Source organism: Carcharodon carcharias (assembly GCF_017639515.1).
Source record: "Carcharodon carcharias isolate sCarCar2 chromosome 37 unlocalized genomic scaffold, sCarCar2.pri SUPER_37_unloc_1, whole genome shotgun sequence".
In the NCBI taxonomy this organism is placed as follows: domain Eukaryota; kingdom Metazoa; phylum Chordata; class Chondrichthyes; order Lamniformes; family Lamnidae; genus Carcharodon; species Carcharodon carcharias.
This window is the reverse complement of record NW_024470758.1, coordinates 5,715,027-5,739,222: the sequence shown is the minus strand read 5'-3', so window position 1 is coordinate 5,739,222 and position 24,196 is coordinate 5,715,027. Positions and strand designations below refer to the sequence as shown.

The 24,196-nt window shown below is 45.3% G+C and overlaps 1 protein-coding gene and 3 non-coding genes across 4 annotated transcripts; 2 read left to right on the top strand and 2 right to left on the bottom strand.

The window, feature by feature from the left end:
- Positions 1–810: 810 nt before the first annotated feature.
- trnas-gcu lies at positions 811–892 on the bottom strand. The gene has a single exon. It is a non-coding gene; the product is annotated as a tRNA-Ser (tRNA).
- A 6,990-nt stretch (positions 893–7,882) lies between these two features.
- On the top strand, positions 7,883–7,955 carry trnaf-gaa. The gene has a single exon. It is a non-coding gene; the product is annotated as a tRNA-Phe (tRNA).
- Positions 7,956–9,415: 1,460 nt separating this feature from the next.
- On the bottom strand, positions 9,416–10,349 carry LOC121274514 (spermidine synthase-like). The gene has a single exon (XM_041181851.1). The coding sequence runs from the start codon at positions 10,339–10,341 to the stop codon at positions 9,472–9,474; it is 870 nt and encodes a 289-aa protein (XP_041037785.1). The 5' UTR covers positions 10,342–10,349; the 3' UTR covers positions 9,416–9,471.
- Positions 10,350–22,485: 12,136 nt separating this feature from the next.
- trnat-agu lies at positions 22,486–22,559 on the top strand. Its single transcript has one exon. It is a non-coding gene; the product is annotated as a tRNA-Thr (tRNA).
- The last annotated feature ends 1,637 nt before the right edge of the window (positions 22,560–24,196 follow it).

Here is a 24,196-nt window from a genome sequence, read left to right as displayed (position 1 = left end):
GGTGAAATGAAATGACTGGCGACCTGGTTCTCACCCTGATCACTCGGTTCTCGGACATCTGCAATGTTCCAATGAAGCTCAAAGTTCGCTGGAGGAACAGAGGCTCATCCTTCAGTTAGGAACTTTACAGCCTTCCACTGTGAACATTCAGCTCAACAACATCGCCCTGTAAAAACTGCGGACATTCTGATTTCCTTCTGTTCGCAGATGTGGGTTTGAGCCTCGGTTTCACTGAGATGTTCTGAACTGATCTTTTTCTTGACGTCACAAAGCGCTTTATTATTCAACACGTCTGTCCATTACAGGGGCTGATGAAAGATCCAATCAGTGAGGGACGCATTCACACTTTTAAAAAATTATTTCAGGAGATGTGAACGTCGCTCGCAAGGCCAGTCTTTGTTATACATCACAAACTGTCCTTGAACTCAGTGGGTTTTTTCAGCAAGCAGTTAGGAATCAAACTCATATGTAATACAGACGAGGAAGACATCAGTGAACCAGCATTGAGATAAGCGTTTAACTGCAGGATTTAATTATTGAGTTTAATTTCCATCAGCAACTATGTTGGGAAATGAACTCAAACCCCCGGAATATTTCCACTGCTCCAATGTTTCCCCTGAGAGAAAGATGGAAATATCATGTTGAATGGACTCTAAGTCGGATCCCCATGTTATTGTGAACAAAAGTATCGAATGCAAGATCTTACAAGAAAAGTCGAAGCAAGCTGGCCTTATAAGTTGGTTGGAGAATCATATCAGTGATTCTAGGAAGCGCTTCTGCAAATCACCGCATAACGAGTTGATAAACTAACGATGAAGGTGGGATTCGAACCCACGCGTGCAAAGCACAATAGATTAGCAGTGCATCGCCTTACCCCCTCGGCCACCTCGTCGAACCAGGCCCCTTTTCAACCCCTTTTCTATACTTTTTGCATCCATGAGCCGTTGAAATAAATGATCATCTTCGGTACAGGCCCTGAATATTCGGCCAGATGTGTAAAAATGGAAATGTAGTTTATGTCATTAAAGTAAATGCCCATCACATCAGATCCGGGACTGTTGTAAACCGACTGATGTGAATCACTTCAACACTTCAACATAATATTCAACATGTTTCCACACAGTGTGAAAACCCACCGCGGTATGACCAGAACATACAAGCATTTGGGAGCAAAAGGAAACACCTCCCAGCTCACTGCAAGCACCGGAACACAGCTAAAATGTGGTAAATTAAAATAAAACAGAGGTTCCCAGTTCTGCTTGTCCTTTCAGTCAAGATTGAAACTGAGCGCAAAGATCTTCCCAAGTGAATCCACAATTGGACAGTTCCCTTATTTGATGCATTAGGATACGGCACGGAGAAACATTATTTAAATTTGGCATTCATTTTCTTCACGTGCGCTGAGGTGATGCATTATCTGCACTGACTTCCCGTGTGTTTAATTCTGGTCTTTATTTCTGGAACTGCCACCACCTGGAGCGCGAAAATAATTGCGGCATTAACATCATTGCTGGGCTTGTGAGGAATTGAACCCGGGACCTCTTGATACTAATTCAATGGAAATCGGAAAGTGAGAATCACGACCATAGACCAACGAGCCAAAAGCACAACACGTCGCGATCGTTGAATCTTTTCATTGTCACCCATAGTGTCTGAAACAAAAGCGAATTACTGTTCCTGCTGGAAATATTTTGGAATGTATTAGAAACCCTGGGGACGACTCCAACCAGTGGAGAGTTTCCTGTCTTATTTCCTTTAACTTCAGTATTGCTGGGGTTCCTTGATGCCCACACTAGGTCAAACGCTTCTTTGAACTCAAGTGCAGTCACTCGCGACTTGAGCTCAGCCGTTTTCTCCATGTTTGGACCAAGGCTGCAATGAGGTCAGGAGCGGGGTGACCCTGGCGGAAAACAAACTGATCTTCAGTGAGCGAGTTATTGCCGCTTGATCGCACTGTCGAAGACATTTTCCCTCACTTTCTTGATAAACGAGATATATCGGATGGGGTGGTTTTTGCCGCTTGGATTTTCCTGTTTTTCTGTGGACAAGACATACCTGAGCAATTTCCCACATTGCCGGGTAGATGCCAGTCTTGTGGCTGCACTCAAACAGCTTGGCGAGGAGCGAGGCTATTTCTGGAGCACAGGTTTTCAGTACTGCTGGAGGAATGGTGTCAGGGCCCAAAACTTTTGCAGTTACCCGTGCCTTCAGCCATTTCTTGATTTCACTTGGAGTGAATGGAGCTGGCTGAAGACTGACATCTGTGATGCATTTGCCCAGCTTTCTACAAAGGCAGAACTGAAGGAATCACATGTGCGGTTCTATGAAACGCACCTGCTAAGCAGTGAAAGGCAACAGTGTTTATCACAAGCAGGTTCCATTAATTCAGACACAGATTCGGTGCAAAAGAAGCCATGATCATGTGCGATACACACAGTTTTTTGATCTGCAGTTAGATGTGCTCCCGCTGTGACACGTCAGTTGAGAAGGTATAGGAGCTATCTGGCTGAGGCAATTGAGATGATTGATAGGTTTTAATGCGGATAAACGATTTCCTCTGCTGGGGGAACATAGAACAAATGTATATAACCTTAAATTTAGAGTTAAGCTATTTAATAGTGACATCAGGGAGCAATTCACTCAAAGGCTGAAGAAAGCTGTTTGTCGGACAATCCTTGTGTAGCGATTGGCCGAGAGCTTATGGCAATGTACTGATGCTTCGTTGGGCTTTGCACCTCCTCTTTATCAAGAAAAAACTGGAAACCTGGAGGGAACTGAAACGAGCTGATGGATGTCCTTTGTCATTATGCGATCATGTTCTCTAATATAAAAGGAGGACTGTAGGTGCCTGTAAAACTCTCATCCTTTGGTATCTGGTTCAATTATGGCTCGAAGAAAGCCCTTCTGTCAGCCGAAATAGCTCAGTTGGTAGAGCGTTAGACTGAAGATTTAAAAATCCCTGCTTCAATCTTGGGTTTCTGCAGCAAGTTGGAAATCCATTCACATGAGCTTCACCAGTTGCTGCGTGTGTTATTTGCTTGCTAATGGTGCCAGAGTGTTTCGGGTAGACCCAGCCCTCTTTCCGAGTGTTGTGGAGACTTGCTCTGCTCCAAAGCACGTGTGCTTTTCCACGTTACTGGAATAAAGATTGCTTTAACTTTTCTTGAAAAAAGCATATGAAACAGCGCTGGTCAACTCAGCTCCCATTAAACTATAGTAATAACTATGCAGCTCTCATATGTTTCCAGCTTCTGGTAACTCAATCAGTCATTGGGAATGTAAATTCCTGAAAATCCGTTGCAATGGTGCTTTTTTAACATTAACCAGTGGAGTGGAATTGGAATCCAATTAATCCCGTGTTCCCTCTCGTTTATTATTATTTCGTTGTCTGTGCCCCTCAGTGATTAGATCGAGAAATGAGCTCGCCTCAGTCATGTGGCGGACGGATCTCATGTGTATGACAAATATTTACTCTATCCTATTAAATTCAGATCAGAATTTATCATTGAAACACAGGAAATGCTGCTTAACCTGCTCCAAGGGTATTTCCATGACTCGCTGAAAGACTATAAGTTGACCATTCAGTAAGCTCTTTGTGTGCAGCAGTTTCTGGTGGTGTTCCTCAGTCAGGAATATTTGAAACTGATCTTAGTTTTCTGCATTATTAGTGGGAAGCCCAATCTGTCATATGCTTTACAGAAGGAGCCGAAAGTGACCTGGAGCTAAATTTCTGAGTGAGCACTCTGTTACGAGCGGGATGGGAGGAGTGCACTGTTGGTCTATTCCCACCATTCCACTGGTCGCAACATTGGTTTAAATGTTCAATTCCCTCACCAAAATGGCCAATTATTTACCTTCACCACACTTCCGGGAATAAAGGAGAATTTAAAGTGGATTGTTCGATGAACTATAAATCTGTTCATTAAAAAAAGGTATTTTCGACTGGAAAATTAAAGTTTATGAACATGGAGTATGGAATATGAAATTATACGAATGAATCTTTCCAGATACCATAAGTCACACATACTCGGCCTCCCTCTCTCACAAACACACACACAGACAAACACTCATAACAGAAAACCATGACATTAAAAAGAGAAATGGGGGAAATTAAAGCAAAATGATGCGGATGCTGGAATCTGAAACAAAAACAGAAAATGCCGGAAAAAAATCAGCTGGTCTAACAGCATCTGTGGGGAGAAAAAAAAACACAGAATCAATGTTTCGAGTCTTTATGACCTTTCTTTAGAAAGGGGGAAATTTTGCCAAACGTTAAAAATCAATGGATCAATGCAAAGGACAGGGTGTGCAGTCCTTGAGATGGGGTCAGTGTGCTACAGTAAGTCCCCCAGCACTGATCCATGACAACATCAAGCAGTTGGTCTTTCTCTTCTCAAAGGAAAAAAAAAAACACTATTTAAATCACAGTCTCCGAGGCATGTTTTATTTCAGAACCATGAAAACCAAGTGACCCCCTCTGTATACAGTCCTATCGGGTCAAAATGTTCACAGCCTGATTTCAACATAGAGTTGTAGACTTGTCTGAAAGAACATTCGACTGGCAGAGCTGGGGGTGGCTGTGGTGCGGGTGGGGGGGGGGTGGCGGGGGTGCGGGTAGCGGTTGGTGGGGTGGGGGCTGGTGAGGTGGTGGCAGTTGGGGGGATGCAGGGAGGGTAGGGGCGTCTTGTGGGCACAGATGATGGTGGGTGGGGTGGGAGGGTTACAGCTTCATATTACTGACCATATTTTAGCTGTGTTATAGGAGTTGCAAAAAGTCAACTTTAATTCGACTTAATAAAGAAGCTCGGGGGGAATTAACGATCAGGGAAATTAGGCAGCGCTCACTTCAATTGCTGCTCATCACATGTCTAAGTGGCAGTTTCTCAGGGCAGTAAGAGTTTGGATGGGGTTACTTTTGACAGAAAGTGGCATTTTCCTGTGACAGCGCTGATAGCCAAGAATGTGCAGTAAATTAACAGAAAGTCCAACCAACTCATCCACACAGAGAAGCTCGTGAAACGAAATGACTGGTGACCTGGCTCTCACCCTGATCACTCGGTTCTCGGACTCCTGCAATGTTCCAATGAAGCTCGAGGAGCAGCGGCTTATCCTTCAGTTAGGAACTTTACAGCCTTCCAGTGTGAACTTTCAGCTCAACAATATCGCTCTGTAAAAACTGCCAACATTCTGATTCCCTTTAGTTCGCAGATGTGGTTTGAACCTCGGTTTCACTGAGATGTTCTGAATTGATCTTTTTCTTGATGTCACAAAGCGCTTTATTATTCAACACGTCTGTCCATTACAGGGGCTGATCAGTAAGGTGCACATTCACCATTTTAAAACATTATTTCAGGGGATGTGAGCGTCGCTCGCAAGGCCAGGCTTTGTTACACATCCCAAATTGTCCTTGATCTCAGTGGTTTTCTCAGCGAGCAGTTAGGAATCGAAATCATATGTAGGCCTGACCATGGAAGACATCAGTCAACCAGCACTGAGATAAGCGTTTATTTGCAAAATTGAATTATTGAGTGTAATTTCCACCAGCAACTATGAACCCAAGTCCCCGGAATATTTCCACTACTCCACTGTCTCCCCTTAGAGAGCGAGATGGAAATATCAAGTCGAATGGACTCTAAGTCGGATCGCCATGTAATTGTTAACAAAAGTATCAAATCCAAGATCTTACAAGAATAGTCGAAGCAAGCTGGCCTCATAACTTGGGTTGGAGAATCACATCAGTGATTCCAGACAGAGCTTCTGCAAAATCACTGGAATAAGACGGGAACAGTAACGATGAATGTGGGATTGAAACCCACTCGTGCGGAGCACAATGGATTAAGAGTCTATCGCCTTAACCTGTCCGCCACCACGCTGACCAAATGTGGCTCATTACACCCCCTTCTATACTTTTTGCATCCATGAGCCGTTGAAATAAATGATCCTCTTAGTACAGGCCCTGAATATTCTGCCAAATGTGTAAATTTGGACATGTAGTTTCTGTCATTAAAGTAAATGCCCATCACATCAGATCAGTAAACCGACTGATGTGAATCACTTCAACACTTCAACCTGATATCCAACATGTTTCCACACATTGTGAAAACGCACCACGGAAAGACCGGAACATACAAGCATTTGGCAGCAAAATGAAACCCCTCCCAGCTCACTGCAAGCACCGGAAACCAGCTAAAATGTGGTAAATTAAAACGAAACACAGGGGTTTCCAGCTCTGCTTGTCCTTTCAGTCAAGATTGAAACTGAGTGCAATGAGCTCCCAAGTGAATCCACAGGTGGACAGTTCGCTTCTTTGATGCATCAGGATAAATTCAGAGTCTCATGGTATGGAGAAACGTCCTTTAAATTTGGCATCATTGTCTTCACGTGTGTTAAAGTGATGCATTTTCTGCAATGACTTCCCGGGTGTTCAAACCTGGTCCTGATTTCCGGAACTGCCAACACCTCGAGCGCGAATAGAAACTACCGCATTAAGATGTCTGATGGGCTCGTCCGGGACCACTCACGTGCTAATTCAGTGACAATCCCAAAGCGAAAATCACGCCCTTAGACCAACGAGCCACCTGCAAAACAAGATGCAATCATGGAATTTTTCATTGTTACTCACAGTTTATCAAACAAAAGTGAATAACTGTTCCTGCTGGAAATCTTTTGGAATGTATTAGAAACCCCGGGGACGACTCCAACCAGTGGAGAGTTTCCCGCCTTATTTCCTTTGAATTACACATTAGTTCAAAAGCTTCTTTGAACTCAAGTGCGGTCATTTGCACCTCACGGCTTGAGTTCAGCTGTTTTCATCATGTTTGGACGACGGCTGCAATGAGATCAAGAGCTGAGTGACCCTGGCAGAAAACAAACTGAGCTTCAGTGAGCGGGTTATTGCTGAGTAAGTGCCACTTGATCGCACTGTCGAAGAAATTTCCCCTCACTTTCTTCATGAACGAGAGAAGAGAATGGTTTTTGCCGGTTGGATTTTCCTGTTTTTCTGTGGACAAGACAGACTTGAGCAATTTCCCACATTGCCAGGTAGATGTCAGTCTTGTAGCTGTAATGGAACAACTTGGCGAGGAGCGAGGCTATTTCTGGAGCACAGGTTTTCAGTACTGCTGCAGGAATGGTGTCAGGGCCCAAAGCCTTTGCAGTTACCCGTGTCTTAAGCCATTTGTTGATTTTACTTGGAGTGAATGGAGCTGGATGAAGACTGACATCTGTGATGCATTTGCCCAGTTTAGTGCAAAAGCGGAACTGAGCGAATTTCATACGTGGCTCTATGAAACTCCTCAGCTAAGCAGTGAAAGGTGACAGTGTTTATCACAAGCGGGTTCCATTAATTCAGATACAGATTTGGTGCAAAAGTAGCCATGACCATGTGCTATACACACACGTTTCATGATCTGCAGGTTAGATGTGCTCCCGCTGTGATGCTTACATACCCGTGAGTTGAGAAGGTGCAGGTGCTATCTGCTTGAGGTAATTGCAATAATTAATAGGTTTTATTGCGGAGAAACAATTTCCACTGGTGGGGGAACACAGAACAAAGGATTTCACCTTAAAATTAGAGTTAAGCCATGTAAAAGCGACGTCAGGAAACAATTAACCCACAGGATGAAGAAGACTGTGTGTAGGACAATCCCTGTGTAGAGATTGGCCGAGAGCTAATGGGAATGAATTGATGCTTCGTTGGATTTAGCACTCCCTCCTTATGAAGATAAAATCGAAACCTGGAGGGAACTGAAACGAGGCGATGGCTGTCCTTTGTCATTATGCGATCACGTTTTCTAATATAAGCGGAGGACTGGAGCTGACTGTAAAGCTGGTATGCTTAGGTCGCTGGTTCAATTCTGGCTCGAAGAGCTCTTTTTCCACAGCCGAAATAGCTCAGTTGGGAGAGCGTTAGACTGAAGATCTAAAGGTCCCTGGTTCAATCCCGGGTTTCGGCAATAAACTTCAAATCCAGTTGTCTGGATGTGCTGCTTGCTACGTGAGTTTGCGATAGCTTTTGGGGAGACTCAGTCCCACCCCTGAGGGTAGGGGAGACTTGCACTTTTGCAGCTCTGTGCCCGCCGGTCCATGTTACTGGAATAAAGATCGGTTTAAATGTTCTTTAAAAATTGTTGAACAAGCGCTGGTTAACTCAACTCCCATTAAAAAATGCTAACAGCCGTGCAACTCTCACAGGTTCCCAGCTGCTGATTCCTCGATCAGTCATTGATCCATTGCAATGGTGCTTTTGTGAACACTAACCAGGGGAGCGGAATTGGAATCCAATTAATCCATTGTTTCCCTCTCGTTTATTATACTTTCTTCATGTCTGTATCTCTCAGTGATAAGATCGAGAAGTGAGCTCGCCTCAGTCATGTGGCGGACGGATCTCATGAGTATTACAAATAGTTACCCTTTCCTTTTAAATTCAGGTCAGAATTTCTCATTGGAACACGGGAAATGCTGCTTAACCTGCTCCAAGAGTAATTCCTTGACTCACTGAAACAATATTATTTGACCCTTCACTCAACCCTTTGTGTGCAGCAGTTTCTGGTGATGTTCCTCAGTCAGGAATATTGGAACCGGATCTTAGTTTTCTGCAAGGTTAGTGGGAAGCCCAATATGTCATATGCTTTGCAGAAGTAGTCGACAGTGACCTGGAGTTAAGTTTCTTAGTGAGCACCCTGTTACGAGCGGGATGGGAGGAGTGCACCGTTGGTCTAGTCCCACTGCTCCACAGTTCGCGGCATTAGTTTAAATGTTCATTTCACTCACCAAAATGGCCAAGTATTTACCTTCACCACTGTTCCCGAGAATAAGGGAGACTTTAACGTGGATTCTTTCGATAAAAAAAAACATTTATTAGTTTATTATAAAAAAAAACTCTTCTCGAATAGAAATGTAAAGCTTATCAACATACAGTATGGAATATAAAATTAAAGAAATGAATCTTTCGAGATACCATAAGTCACACACACACACACAATTACAGCAAAATATTGCGGATGCTGGAAATCTGAAACAAAAATAGAAAATGCTGGAAAAAATCAGCAGGTCTAACAACATCTGTGGGGAGAAAAAAGAGTCACAATTTCGTTAGGAACTGTCGGTGAGTGTTGGACGCCCGCTGTACCGCCCTTGAGGGATGCCGGGCTCTTGATAGATGGGAATTGACTTTTTCTTCACCATTCGGAAGGGTCGGGGTGTCTTGTTCCTTGTCCACCTGACAGCGGTGCGAAGTTCCGAGATGGGCGGAAAATCGCTGTCTGTCCCCGTCGGAAGTAGAACTTCCCCCTTTTCTGGTGGTTGGCAGACCTCAGCGTTAATGGCTATTCTCGGCCTGAGTTACCGCGGGTTTAGTGGCGCTGTCGCCACCTGGTTCAGGCTGACCAGAACAGAGCTGAAGGCTGATGACAGAATTTGTAAAAACTTCTTCCAGCATTGAAGGCAGCGAACAGAGCAATGGAATTGGTTTTATGCATCATTAAGTGCCTTTCTGGCAAACTCTGGCAGAACAAATGCTGCCCGATGCATATCGGCATTGTAGTATTTCAATTGCATTCTGTCCACTTCTTCTGCTGACAGTTGTCTCACAGGCTCACGAAAACTAGTTTCAGCATTTTTACTGCACAACATAAAGCCGATCTGTCCACTGGGGTACGTGGGGATTGTGCTGTACGCATATTCAACTACAGGAAACAAGGATTTACAGAACCTCCGCATCTCCTTTATGAGTTCGATGTGCAGCCACTGACATTCACCTTGTGCACCAAGGATCCCATCATCACGCAGAGCATTCTTCATCAGCTGGTAGTAAGACTCTTGAAATAGGCTCTCAGCAGGTCCTACTGGATCTGAGGAAGCAGTGATAATTACATCAAATGTATCCTGGTTCTCTTTCATGAACTCAAAGCCATCACCAACATGGAGTTTCAGCTTGGGGCTCGAGAAACCCACTGCCATACCAGGAAGGTACTGTTTAGAATTCTTTATCACATCCTCATCGATTTCACACTGTGCTACAGACTCCACAGCAGAATGTTTGATCACTTCTCGGAGAACACCACCATCACCACCTACAATAATAAGTACCTTTTTAGGGTTAGGATGGCTGCAAAGAGTTAGATTTGCGATCATCTTTTGGTATGCAAGTTCATCCCTTTCAGTGCACTGTATCACACCATCCAGCACCAAGACATTACCATAGGTTTTGCTTTTGAAGACAACCACATCTTGGAAGGGGGATTTCTGGTTGTAAAGGACCTCATCCACCTCCAGGGACATGGCTTGGCCCAGCCACAGGGTGGAGGTTTCCGTGAACCAGCCGCTCTTGATAGTGTCCATGTCCGCTGGCCGGTATTTGCAAGCCAGGTTCTCCCGTGTCACTCTCACACTCGCTCTCTCCCACCCTCGGCGGCCAGATGAGGCTGTTCTAATTACCGGGGTGAACAAGGAGATCGGGCTGGAACTCGTTAAACAACTGAGCAGCTCCGAATGTCGACCAGCTCAGATCTTTGCAGCCTATTGGCAGTCGAGCCCAGCCCAGGAGCTGCAGAAGTTAACAGGTGAACAATGTGCAGTGAAGATGATAGAGCTGGGATGTTACAGATTCAGCCAGCATCCAAAAAGCGGTGGAGGCAGTGTAAGCAAGCCTGGGCACAACTGGACTCAACTCACTCATCAACAATGCTGGAATAAACTCTTATGCAAATCAAGAAACCCTCGCTGCTGAGGACAAGATGGCGATTTAACAAACAAATGTGATTGGCCCCCTATTGGTGAGCAAGCCTTTTCTACCCAGTCAGAAGGAGGCAGAACAGGTCCTGGATTTGGAAGGGATGAACTATAACAAGGCAGCAATTATCAATATCACCTCGCTGCTGGGATCCATTAAATTGAGTCAGAAGAATTTGAATCATGCTTCTATGTATCTGCACCGCCTCAGCAAGGCTCCATTGCCAGTTGTTGACAGTGTCAGCAGTTTACTGAAAGTGTTGGCCAGCCTGTCGCAGTCTGACACTGGAAATTCCCTGGATAGGGAGGGAAAGGAAGTTGACTGCTGATGATTCACGGCCTGGTTAGAGGGCCTTTTGTAATCTGTGCTGGTGACTGTTTGGTTCTGCAGCAGAGCCAAGGATAACACCATTTCACTCAGACACTGGAGTACACTTCACATTATGTGATTTCTAACGTCCCCTCTGCAGCAAGACTCCAGTAAGGGTGAGGGATCCTTGAATGACTGGCCTGCAATGTGAAGTGGTTTCCATTTACCCTGGTCGGAGTCCTAAAGAGCATCAAATGCCAGCAAGTGATGATTGGGCCAACGGGACCAGTTGCCAGTTTAGGTTCGATTCAATGTTGTTTAGAACAGCCAAGATGACCACAGATCCAGTAACTCGCTCTCAACAACCACACGTTATGGAAATTGGGAGGAAGCAACACAGCAACCGCTGGATCGTGACGCCAATGGAGCATGTTCCAGATGCCGTGAGACATTTCAGCAACAAGCACCACCGCCAACACCTCCCACCCCCACCCCGGCGACAGCTGGATGTGGAGAAAACAAGCCCTAGAGAGACATGGGGACGACCCGCTTTCTCGGCCACTCACTTTAGCCATCACCATCCCAGCTGGACCAAAGGGTAGGCGCGACTCACTGTGGGATAGAAATGGCAGAAATTCCCACAGCTCCAGTAACTAGACCTCCTAGTGGATCTGGAAGGGACACCAACTTCCATCCATCTTAAGAGAGTCACTGGTCCCTGTATGTGAATGTGGATTAACCCCTTATATTCCCTCACAGACTTTATGATCCCCGGGCCTTTGCGAATTCTGAAAAAAAGATGCTTAGAAGAGTTGAGACCGGAGCAGGCGGGAGTGGGGATGGAGGTGAGGGGGGCGGTGGGTGCTGGGTGCTGGTGGGGGAGGGGGCCATGAGAAAGAGTGACGAGTGTGAAAACAGTCGACTTTATAAAGGTCACAGGAAAGGTCACAGACGCAGCATTCAGGTCGCAGTCTCCTCTGGATGCATGGATTCGAATCCCACTCCTGACACTAATTTTCCTACAGCACCTTCCAAACCCGAGACCTCCAGCACCTGGAAGGAAAAGGGCAGCAGATGCATGAGAACACCACCAGCAGCAAGCTCTCCTCCGAGACACACACCATCCTGACTTGGACTGTATCGTCGTCCCTTCACTGCCGCTGGGGTAAAATCCTGGAACTCCCTCCCTAACAGCACTTTGGATGTACCTACACCACATGGACTGCAGCGGTTCAATAAGAAAGCTCATCGGCAGCTTCTCAAGGGCAATTTCGGTTGGGCAATAATTGGCCAAGCCACCGACGCCCACACCCCGTGAACGAATAAAACAAAAACTCTTGGCCACCGGAACACAGCTCAGAAAGTTCACTGATACCAGAGCAGAATAGTGCGAATGCTGAAAATCAGAAATAACAACAAACAGAACATTCTGCAAATTCGTGTCAATTAAACAGCATCTGTGGAGAGAAAAAAATAGAACTAGCATTTCAGGTGTGTAAAATGATCATTTCCTTCTCTTACAATGTGAAATTCCTTGACTCAGCTGATAAACAGCAAGAAAGCAGATCACCAGTCAATATCCCCTCCCCTTTTTAAAGGCACATATTTGTACAAGTGCAGGAGATGCAACTCTTGCCTTTGTAGCTCAACATCCAAGGCTTCAAATACTCCTTCCAAGTGAGACAGTGATACACTTGTTCATCTTTCAGTTTAATGCACTGTATTTGCTGCTGCAACATGTTCCCATCTGCTTCAGGTGGGTGAGCGCTTCGAGGATTTTCATTTCAATCTGCAAGCCTGGCTCTGAGCTTCCTGCCACTTGTCATTTCAATTCTCCGTCTTGCTCCCACTCTGACCTTCCTGTCCTTGGTCTGCTACAATGTTCCAGTGAACAATAACATCAGCTCGAGCAAGAACATCTCTCCCTGCACACTTCTGACCTCAACATCGAGTTCAATAATTTGAGTTTATAAACGCAGTCTCCCTCTTCTTCCATGTGTTTATTTCAGGGGTTTTCTCTTATTTGTTTCTTAGTTAATTCCTTCACTTTGCAATTGGGCGGAAGCTCTCTAACCATTCTCACCTCATCTGGACCCACCTCTTGTTCCTTTGCCTGTTCCAGCACAACTCCCTTTGGCTTTTGCACCGTGAAGCCTTTTGTAATTTAATCTCCCCGGGCCCCACACCATTACAGACCTCTGCTTTTGTTCGACGTGTTCCTAGAGCCTGGACTCGCACAGTTGCTCAAAACCTATTACATTCCTATCTTTAACCAGTTCAGGTAAAGTGTCATCAACTTGAAGCATTAGTTCGTTTTCACTCCACAGTTGCTGCTGAGTATTAATAGCATTTTCTGTTCTAATGTTACAGTCTGCTCCTTGACTAATAACGCATCCATTTTAAGCAAAGTGCGAATTATCTGAAACTGGTAACAAGCCACTTTTAAATAGACATTGTCATATTTACACAGTTTCGATTCCTGGACAAAAGACAACATTTTACTGATTCCATTCTTGGCCCACGGGACCAATCCCATGCCAGCTTCGCACACCCTTCATGCTCTATGGGTCCATCTCTGACACTTCCCTTCCCTTCCTTGACCTCTCTGTCTCAATTTCTGGTGAGAGACTGTCCACCAATATCCATTACAAGACTACCGACTCCCACAGCTACCTGTAAGGACTCCATCCCATTCTCTCAGTTCCATCGCCTCCATCACATCTGTTCTGATGATGCTACCTTCAAAAACAGTTCCTCTGACATGTCTTCCTTCTTCGTTAACCGAGGTTTTCCACCCACGGTGGTTGACAGGGCCCTTAACCGTGTCCGGCCCATCTCCCACACATCCACCCCCACACCTTCTTCTCCCTCCCAGAAACATGATAGGGTCCCCCTTGTCCTCACTTATCACCCCACCAGCCTCCGCATTCAAAGGATCATCCTCCGCCATTTCTGCCAACTCCAGCGTGTTGCCACCACCAAACATATCTTCCCTTCAACCCCCGGCGGCATTTCGCAGAGTTCGTTCCTTCCGGGACACCCTGGTCCACTCCTCCATCACCCCTTATACCTCAACCCCTCTGATGGCACCTTCCCATGCAACCGCAGAAGGTGCAACACCTGCCCCTTTACATCCCCTCTCCCCACTGTCCAAGGGCCCAAACACTGCTTTCAAGTGAAGCAGCATTTCACTTGCACTTCCCTCAATTTAGTCAACTGCATTCATTGCTCCCAATGTGGTTTCCTCTACATTGGAGAGACCAAACGCAGACAGGGTGACCGCTTTGTGGAACACCTTCGGTCTGTCCACAAGCATTACCCAGACCTCCCTGTCGCTTGCTATTTCAACACTCTCCCCTGCTCTCATGCCCAAATGTCAGTCCTTGGCTTGCTGCATTGTTCCAGTGAAGCTCAACGCAAACTGGAGGAACAGCACATCATCTTCCGACTAGGCACTTTACAGCCTTTCGGACTGAATATTGAGTTCAACAATTTTAGATCATGAACTCTCTCCTCCATCCCCACCACCTTTCCGATTTTCCCGCCCCCTTTTTTTCCAATAATTTATATTGATTTTTTTCCCACCTACTTGCATTATTTTAAATGTATTTCCATCCATTGATTTATTTCTACCTTTTAGCCTTTTTTGATTCCTTCACCCCACCCCACCCCACTAGGGCTATCTGTACCTTGCTTGTTCAGCTTTCTACCCTTAATTAGCACATTCCTTAGATAATATCACCACCTTCAACACCTCTTTGTCCTTTTTTCTGTGACATCTTTTAGTTATCTCCACCTATCACTGGCCCTCTATCCAGCTCTACGTGTCCCAACCCCTCCCACCCCTTACACCAGCTTATATTTCACCTCTCTTCTATTTTTACTTAGTTCTGTTGAAGGGTCATTCAGACTCGAAACGTTGACTGTGTTCCTCTGCGCAGATGCTGCCAGACCTGCCGAGTTTTTCCAGGTATTTTTGTTTTTGTTTTGGATTTCCAGCATCCGCAGTTTTATGCTTTAATGCTCTACAGAATGCTGGGCTGATATCTATCCATAAAGCATAAAATTAGAGAGGGCAGAAGGAGCTCATTCCACCTGCGTTGGTTCTTTGGTTGAGCAGCATTACTCCTATATCTGGGCTCAGCCCCCATTTTCCTGTGACTCCTTCCTTCAAGTTTCGTTTTTCTCTCCAATTCTCTTTTGAAAGTTAATATTGGTTCTGCTTCCAGATCGTTTCCATTTCACAACAACTCACTGTGTAAAATACATTCTCCTCATCCGTTCCTGGTTCTTTTCCCAATCAGCTTCAAACTGTGTCCTCTGGTTAGCGACCCTTCTGTCGGTGGAAACAGATTCTCCTCATTTACTCAACCAAACAGGTCATTATTTTGAACAACTCATGGGAGATGTTTTTTCGATGCAAAGCAAGTGGATAAACTACAGGTGAATCTTTCAGAAGGTTGAAGCTGAATGTGAATTTTTCCAAATCCGAGCCATTTCAGCAACAGCACCATGATTTAATAAAAATCCCCAAAGCGCTTAAAATGAGCTTTATCAAGCAACATTAGACATCGTGTCACATATTTGGACAACTGAACAAAACCTTAGTAAAAGTGATAGATTTTAAGGGGGTGTTAAGGGCGAGAGTGAAGTGGAGGATGTTTCTAGAAGGAATTGCAGAGTTAAAGGGATAATTGGATGTGGCAGCCAATGATGAACCAGTGAAAAGCATAAATTTGCAAGAGGGCAGAGATGGATTCAGAAAGAGAAAGGGAGATGTCTGGGAATGGAACTGGAACTCCAGTCCGGCCAGTGAGAAATCACCCCCTGAACCATTATCTTCACAGAGTCGCTCATTCCATGTGTCCACTTGGAAAGCTGTCTGAAGGAACATGCTGTGATAACTCACCCACTCTCTGATCTGAAGCTACAACACGAGCTGTTCATTACAGCTGTGATAACCGTGTTGCTCTTGATATTCGGTGATGCAGAATCAGATCATCCTTGTTTCGAGCTGTCTGTCAGGAACAGTCTGGAAAGATGACTGAGCAGTAATGGGAAGCAGTTTCCGGGGTGCCTGCAGATGTCCAATTTGAAATCAGTCTGAGGGCTGAGCAGACTGACTCTGGTCAGCATCTTTTATAGATTTTTGTTTTGTACTAAGATGGTGATGAGATTTCGTCTGTTCAGTGGTTCAGATGGGAAAGTGGGGAGTGACCTGTATAGAAGGAAGTTCGGGACAGCAGTTTCCCTTTCCTGAGAACATTGATAAACCTCCTGGTGACTTTCTTCAATGCTTATCTAAAGCATTCGAACCCACAAGCTTTAAATGTTTCTGTTTATGCAGACTGCAAGTCCAACAGCGCTATCCGCCACAGATCTACACCAATAATAGTTGCTTCCCATTCCCAATATAGGAATTTCTGACATTGTCGAACAAACGGTTCAAAACTTCAGCAATTTGAACAGTGACTTCATTTCAAAAGTTCTCATTGTCTGTAAAATAGTTTTGGAAGTCCTGTAGTTGCGAAAAGAGCTATAGAAATTCAGTAGAACTTCAAATCGACATGGGCAGATTGGTGGAGTGGGCGGATAAGTGGCAAATAGAACCATAGAAAAGCAAGGGCGTCGAAAGAGGCCATTCAGCCAATCATGTCTGCACTGGACAGTAAAGAATGAAAAAGAAACTAGCCACTCATTTTAAACACACTTTCCAGCACATGGTCCATAGCCTTGCAGGTTACAGCACTTCAGATGCAGATCTAAGAACCTTTTTTAAATGAGTTGAGCCTTTCATCATCAACCATCGATTCAGGCAGTGAAATCCAAACGCCCACCAGCCTCTCTGTGAAAAAGATTTTCCTCATGTCCCATCTTATCCTTTAACAATCAGCTTAAAACTACACCCCCTGGCAATTGACCCCTCAGCTAGGGGAAACAAGTCTTTACTGTACACCCTATCTAGGCCGCAAACAATTTTGCACACCTCAATTAGGTCACTCCTCAGCTTCCTCTGTTCTAAGGAAAACAACCTGAGCCTATCCAATCCTTCCTCGTGGCTGCAATTTTCAAATTTTGGCAGCATTCTTGTAAATCCTCTCTGTACTCTCTACAGAACAATTATGTCCTTCCTGTAATGTGCCAACCAGAATTGTACACACAATTCCAAATGTGGCCTAGCCAGCGTTTTATGCAGCTAACCCCCACCCCCCCCCCCCCCCCCCCCCCCACCACCCCCCACCGCCCAGAGAATGTTGAGAGATTAATTTTGGTCGGAAGAAAGCAAAGAGGCAATAATGAAATAAAGGGACAATTCCAAAGAGGGCACAGGAGCAGCGGAAAATTGTTGACATGTGCAGAAATGATTGAAGGTAGCGGGAAAACCTTTATTCATTCACGGAATTTGTTCTTCGCTGGCTGGGCCAGCATTTATTGCCCCTCCCTAGTTGCCATTGAGAAGCTGGTGGTCAGCTGCCTTCTTGAGCTGCTGCAGTCCATGTGGTGTAGGTACAGCCACAGTGCTGCTAGGAAGGGAGTTCCTGGGTTTTGACCCAGCGACAGTGAAGGGACGGCGATATATTTCAATGTCAAGATGGCATGTGACCTGGTAGGGATCCCCCAGGTGGTGGTGTTCCCATCTGGCTGCTGCCCTTGACCTTCTCGACCGTAATGGCCGCAGGTTTGGAAAGTGCTGTCTATGGGACATTGGTGAATTCCTTCATGCATCTTTTGGATGGCATACACTTCTGCTGCTCTGTGGCAGTGGTCAAGGGAGTGATTTTCTGTCGATCTGGTGCCAATCAAGCGGGCATGATGCTAAGCTTCTTGAGAGTTCTGGGAGCTGCACTCATCCAACAACTGGAGAGTATTCCATCACACTCCTGACTTGTGTTTGTACATTGTGGGCAGGATTTGGGGAGTAAGGAGGTGAGTTCCTCGTCGCAAGATTCGTGGCCTCTGAACTGCCCTTGTAGCCACAGTATTTAGATGACTAGTCCAGTTCAGTTTTTGGTCAATGGGAGCCCCCAGAATGTTGATAGTGGGGGATTCAGTGATGTTAATGCCAATGAAAGTCAAGGGACGGTGGTTAGATACTGTCTTGTTGGAGGTGGTCATTGCCTGGAACTTAGGAGGCGCTAATGTTACTTGTCACTTGCCTCCCAAGGCTGGATACTGTCCAGGCCTTGCTGCATTTGGGCATGGACTGCTTCAGCATCTGAGGAGTCGCGAATGGTGCTGAATATTGTGGAATTATCAGCGAACATCCCCACTTCTGACCTCAGGATGGAAGGAAGGTCATTGTTGAAACAGCTGAAGGTGGTTTGGCCGAGGGCACTGCCCTGAGGAACTCCTGCAGTGCTGCCCTGGAGCTGAGATGACTGACTTCCAACAGTACAGATCTTCCTTTGTGCTAGGTCCAACTCCAACCAGGGGAAAGTTTTCCCCCTGATTCGCATTCACGTCGGTTTTCCTAGGACTCCTTGATGCTACAAACTGGCAAATGCGGTCCTTGATGCCGAGGGCAGTCACGCTTGCCTCACCTCGGGATTGCAGCTCTTTTGTAAACCAAGGCTGTAATGAGGGAAGGAGCCGAGTGGCCCTGGTGGAATCCAAACTGGGCGTCAGTGGCAGGTTATTGAGAAGCAAGTGCCTCTTGGGAGCATTGTTGATGACCCCTTCCATTACTTTATTGATGATCAAGAGTAGGTTATTGGGGCCGCAATTGGACGCGTTGGTTGTGTCCTGCTTTTTGTGTACAGGACATACCTGGGCAATGTTTCACATAGCCAGTTAGATGCCGGTGTTGTAGTTGTCCTGGAACAGTTTGGCTGGAGTACAAGTACTATTACCAGAATATTGTCAGGGCCCATAGCCTTTTCACAATCCAGTGCCTTCTTGAAATCATATGGTGTGAATCTAATTGGCTGAAGTCTGACATCTGTGATGCTGGGGGCCTCCGGAGGAGAACGAGATGGATCAACCACTCGACACTTCTGGCTGAAGATTGTAGCAAATACTTATCTTCTGTATTTGTGTGCTGGACTCCCCCAACATTGTGCATGGGAATATTTGTGGAGCCTCCTCCTCCAGTGAGTTGTTTAATTGTCCACCACCATTCCCGACTGGATGTGGTGGGACTGCAGAAATTAGATCTGATCCATTGGTTGTGTGATCGCTTATCTCAGTCTTTCATTTGCTGCTTATGCTGTTTGGAACGCACGTAGTGCTTTGTTATAACTTCACCAGGTTGATACCTCATTTTTAGTTATGCCTGGTGCTGCTCTTGGCATGCCCTCCTGCTCTCTTCATTGAACCAGCGTTGATCCCCAGACTGATGGTAATAGTGGAGTGGGGGATATGCCTGGCCATGAGCTTACTAATTATGTTCGAGTACAATTCTGCTGCTGCTGAATGCCCACAGCGCTCATGGATGACCTTTCCTGAGTTGTTAAATCTTTTGAAATCTATCCCATTTAGCACGGTGGTAGTGCCACATAACACGATGCAGGCTGTCCTCATTGTGAAGGCTGGACTTCGTCTCCACAACAGCTGTGTGGTAGCTGCTCCTACCGATACTGTCATGGACAGATTAATCTGCGGCAGGCAAGAGGATGAGGTCAGGTATGTTTATCCCTCTTGTTGGTTTCCTTACCCCTGCCGCAGACCGAGTCTAACAGGTTGTAGGACTCTTTAATAGAGCATAGCATAGAAGAGCAAAGTGGTTATGTTGAAATTGTGCAAGATGCTAGTTTGCCCTCAGCTGGAGCATTGCACCCAATTATGGTTGGCACAATTTAGGAAAGTTGTGAAGGCATCAGAGAGGCTGTGGAGAAGATTCACGAGGATGTGCCAGGGATGAGGAACTTCAATTGCATAGGTAGATTGGAGAAGATGGGCGGATTTGCCTTCGAGACGGGAAAATGGAGCAGGGGGTTTTGTAGACGTCTCCACAATCCTGAGCTATCTGGACAGGGGACGGGTGATGTCTGATTGAAAGCTGGCATCTTTGCTGATTGTCTTCCAAATCCAGGGTTATGCATTGAAAGAAGGAAGTAGAGACCAATTGCAAGCACAATTCATGCAGCCAGCTGTCTGAGTGGTTACACTGTTGAATTGTTAATCCAGGGATCCTGAGCTGGGTCCATTCGGTAATTGCAGTGGAAGTTTTTGCATTGCTGGTTTACCTTTGATTGTTCAAATTAGCCAATAACTGATTACGGTCCGGAGGTGTCGGGATTGTGAGATGTGATCTTTGTGAAGTGTCGGTCAAAGTTCACAATGACGGTAAAGTGAATATCCCTCCACAGATCCTGTCTGACCTGTTGAGTGTTGGCAGCAGTTTATGTTTTGAGTTTTGTGCTTTCTGCGTTGCAGTTTTCCTGACACCCTGCAAGTTTCCTCAAGGGCGCAGCTCCAAGCTGAACTTCCTGTGATTTTCTCTCACACAACATTACCCTGCACTTCCCTTCACATGCACAAAAAATCTGCTGCTTTCGAACAGTTTCCTCAAATCAAAAGAACTGTAGCTATTTTTATTTTGCTTCTTTTCATTTCTCCGCTTTTCTTCAAAAAGACTAACTTCGCCAGACATTTTCAGATCAAGGCGGAATGTAAATTGTTTCATAGCTTACCTCTGTCGCTGTTATCATTCTGCTCTTCTCTTACCATACCCAATGTGATTTGTTGATTATCATTGACCATTCAGTTGCTGTTTTACACTCTCTGACATATCACCTGTTATTACATCCATCTGAATTCTGTCCTCATTTGCCTTCATGGACTTTTACACCCTTCCCCGCCCCCCTTTCTGACTGATTTTTATTCGTTCCGCATGAGTCCAATTTAGTCGGCCTGTCATCGCTCCCATCCAGGGACCAATCCAATGAACCTTTCCTGTACCGCCCCAACTACAGCAATACCCTGGGGGGTGGGTAATAAAGCGAGATATTGGGAAGGGGCTGTTTTTGGTGTCACAGTCAACCCTCTGCCCAATCCAAACTCCCACATCCCAAATTAGAATGGCCGCTTCATGAAGGGAGAGGGCGGCGATTTCCATTGGATTAATTTCTGACGTCAGGCCTGATGACATCAGCAACACTGAAGGAGACCATTCTGTGATTATTCTCAGGTCGCCGAGGGGTCATCTCTCCCGTTTCAGCTCCTGACTGCAGATATTTTTGTTAAATATAAAGGAAATGCAATGTATGTTTGCAGCTGATACTGTTTCTAGGATGTTACATTCACAGGAACAATAAAACCGGCGTGGCCATTCAGCCCCTCGAGACTGCTCCAACCTTCAATTCGATCCTGGATCACCAGTATCTTAACTCCAGCTGCCTGGCAGGATTTCATAAACAATTATACGATTGCTGGTGTAAAAAAAAACTATCGACCTCGTGTTTACAATTGTCGCTTGACTATCAATTTCAACTGGTTTTTGGGAAGAGAGTTCCAGGTTTCCACTACCCTTTTGGTGAAGAAATGTCTCTTCACCGCATTAATGAAAGGTCCAACGCTCATTTTCTGCTTTACCCCATTGTTCTGGACCGAGGTGCACACTGCACTGCAACAACTGTTCCCCTGATCCTGTCGCTTCGGGTTTGCATTTTGAGGCCACGTCCCTTTGCATGATGATTATCTGCTCTCTATCCCTGCAACTGAGGTTATTGTTGGTCACTGGCAGCGGGCGGCAGAAGCGAGGGTGACCTGGTCACTGACAGGGAATGCTGCTTCTTATAGCTGTCACATTGAGTGGCCGTAGAGGAATTGAAATTCTTAAGTGACAAAAATAGAATTTATGAAGGAGTGACCCAAATACCCCAGAAAACGGAAAAACCATCACCTTATGTAGGAGCGCATCCGACATCCGAGAAGAAAACTGTGTGTGAGTCAAATCCCGAACACGGCTACTTTTATACCAGATGTGTGTCTGAATGCAATAAATGGAACCACCTCACGATAAACCGCTCAATGTTTGGCGGAGGAGTATCATGGAGTGATGTGTGTGAATCCCTGATTTATGAGTTTGTTATAAATCGGGAAAAGGCAGAGGTTTGAGAAGTTTGCAGGGAAATCATCTTTTTGTCTGGCGCTCACTCCCAAATAACGGCAAACTCACGGAATCATAAAGAGCCCAGAGATGATGATCAACGATAATCACAGCCAGAGAGACCTGCAATATCCCTCAGTGCAGGAACGGCAACTCGTTGTCCTTTGGTCCAAAACCAAAATATTGCGGATGCTGGAAATCTGAAAGAAAGACAGAAAACGCTGGAAATATTCAGCACATCTGGCAGCATCTGTGGAGAGTGAAACATATTCACGTTTCAGGTCTTTTTAGTGCAAGGCCGCGGTCTGAAATTTAAATTATTTATCTGTTCACTGATACTACCAGATCTGCGAAGTATTTCTAGCATTTTCTTGCCCATTGCTTAACGTCATTAGGTTCTGTGGCTTAGTTGGTTAAAGCGCCTGTCTAGTAAACAGGAAATCCTGGGTTCAAATCCCAGCAGAGCCTTACTGCTTCGCAATTGAGCACTTACTTCATCGAAGGGCGAAATCTGATTTTCCTCTAGAATTGCAGGGTAAAATGGTCCCTCCTTGTGTAGTAGGTTATCTGGGAGCATTTTAACACAAGTACAGATTTTCCTTTCTGCGATCGAAGAAGAGATTTTGGGGAAGTGGCCACTTACACTGACAAGTACCTCCCTGTGTGTCACTACTGGAAGAGATGGCCGCTGTTCTATTTAATAGTTGAAGCTGAGAACACGAACATCGAGATTTTGAAAGAACAAGGGGAAACGTCACTGAGTCAGCGATAGAATTCAAGCATCGTCCCGGGAAATAAGAGGAAGAGAGATCAAAGCAGGTTACTGCATGAACCTTGGAACAAACTGTCGCCAATTTCTGTTTTCCGGGAACTCAGTGAATCTCTGTGAATAACCTGTTTCTGATGCTGCTTAAAATACTGAATGATCTGCATGTACATCGAGGTGGAAATTTAGTTTTAATTCAATTGTGAACAAAAGTATAAAGTGTTTACGTGTTGTTGAGGTGGCAGCACGTAACAATTTCAAAGAGTCCTCCTCACGCCCTGCTCAACATGTTTCACTGAAAGAGATTATCACTGATCTTAAATAGCCTTTCACAAAGAGGTAGGTATCATTCCATGAAAATCCCAAGCGATTTCGATAGGATGGGCTACAAGTAATCAGGAATTTCAAAATACCTTAATCATCCACAATTTCATCAAAAGTAACACGTTCGCTGTTGCATTGGACCTAGAAACTGCTCCCGACATTAATCTCAGTGAAGCAGAGTGTGACCGTGTTGTATCTGTCAGTGTGGAGGTGACTAGTTCAGGTCGCTATCGGCCGCTTCCACCCGAGACTGGGGCACGATGCAAGGGGGAGGGTTACCCCGAGCTTTGGAAAATATTGTCAGTCGGGAAAAGAGACAAATCAAAATGGACCATATAATAAAACCCGCAGCATCGGCGAAGAAGAAAAGAGTAGACGTTTCGAGTCCTCATGACCCTTCAACAGAACTTGGTTCAGTCGAAGAGTCATGAGGACTCGAAACGTCAACTCTTTTCTTCTCCGCCGATGCTGCCAGACCTGCTGAGTTTTTTTTCCAGGTAATTCTGTTTTTGTTTTTATTTTGGATTTCCAGTATCCGCAGGTTTTTTTTGTTTTTATACAGATTTTCCTTTCTGCGATCAAAGAAGAGATTTTGGGGAAGTGGCCACTTACACTGAGAAATTCTTCCCTGTGTGTCACTACTGGAAGAGATGGGCGCTGTTCTATTTAACAGTTGAAGCTGAAAACACGAACATCGAGATTTTGAAAGAACAAGGGGAAACATCACTGAGTCAGCGATAGAATTCAAACATCGTCCCGGGAAATAAGAGGAAAAGAGATCAAAGCAGGTTACTGCATGAACCTTGGAAAAAATAGTCGCCAATTTCTGTTTTCCGGGAACTCAGTGAATATCTGTGACTAACCTGTTCCCGATGCTGCTTAAAATACTGAATGTTCTGCATGTGCATCGAGGTGGAAATCTAGTTTTAATTCATTTGTGAACAAAAGTATAAAGTGTTTACGTGTTGTTAAGGTGGCAGCACGTAACCATTTCAAAGATTCCTCCTCACGACCT

What these genes read in the sequence shown, in the direction of transcription:
- LOC121274514 (XM_041181851.1), bottom strand. Translation starts at nt 10,341, where the DNA reads ATGGACACTATCAAGAGCGGCTGGTTCACGGAAACCTCCACCCTGTGG.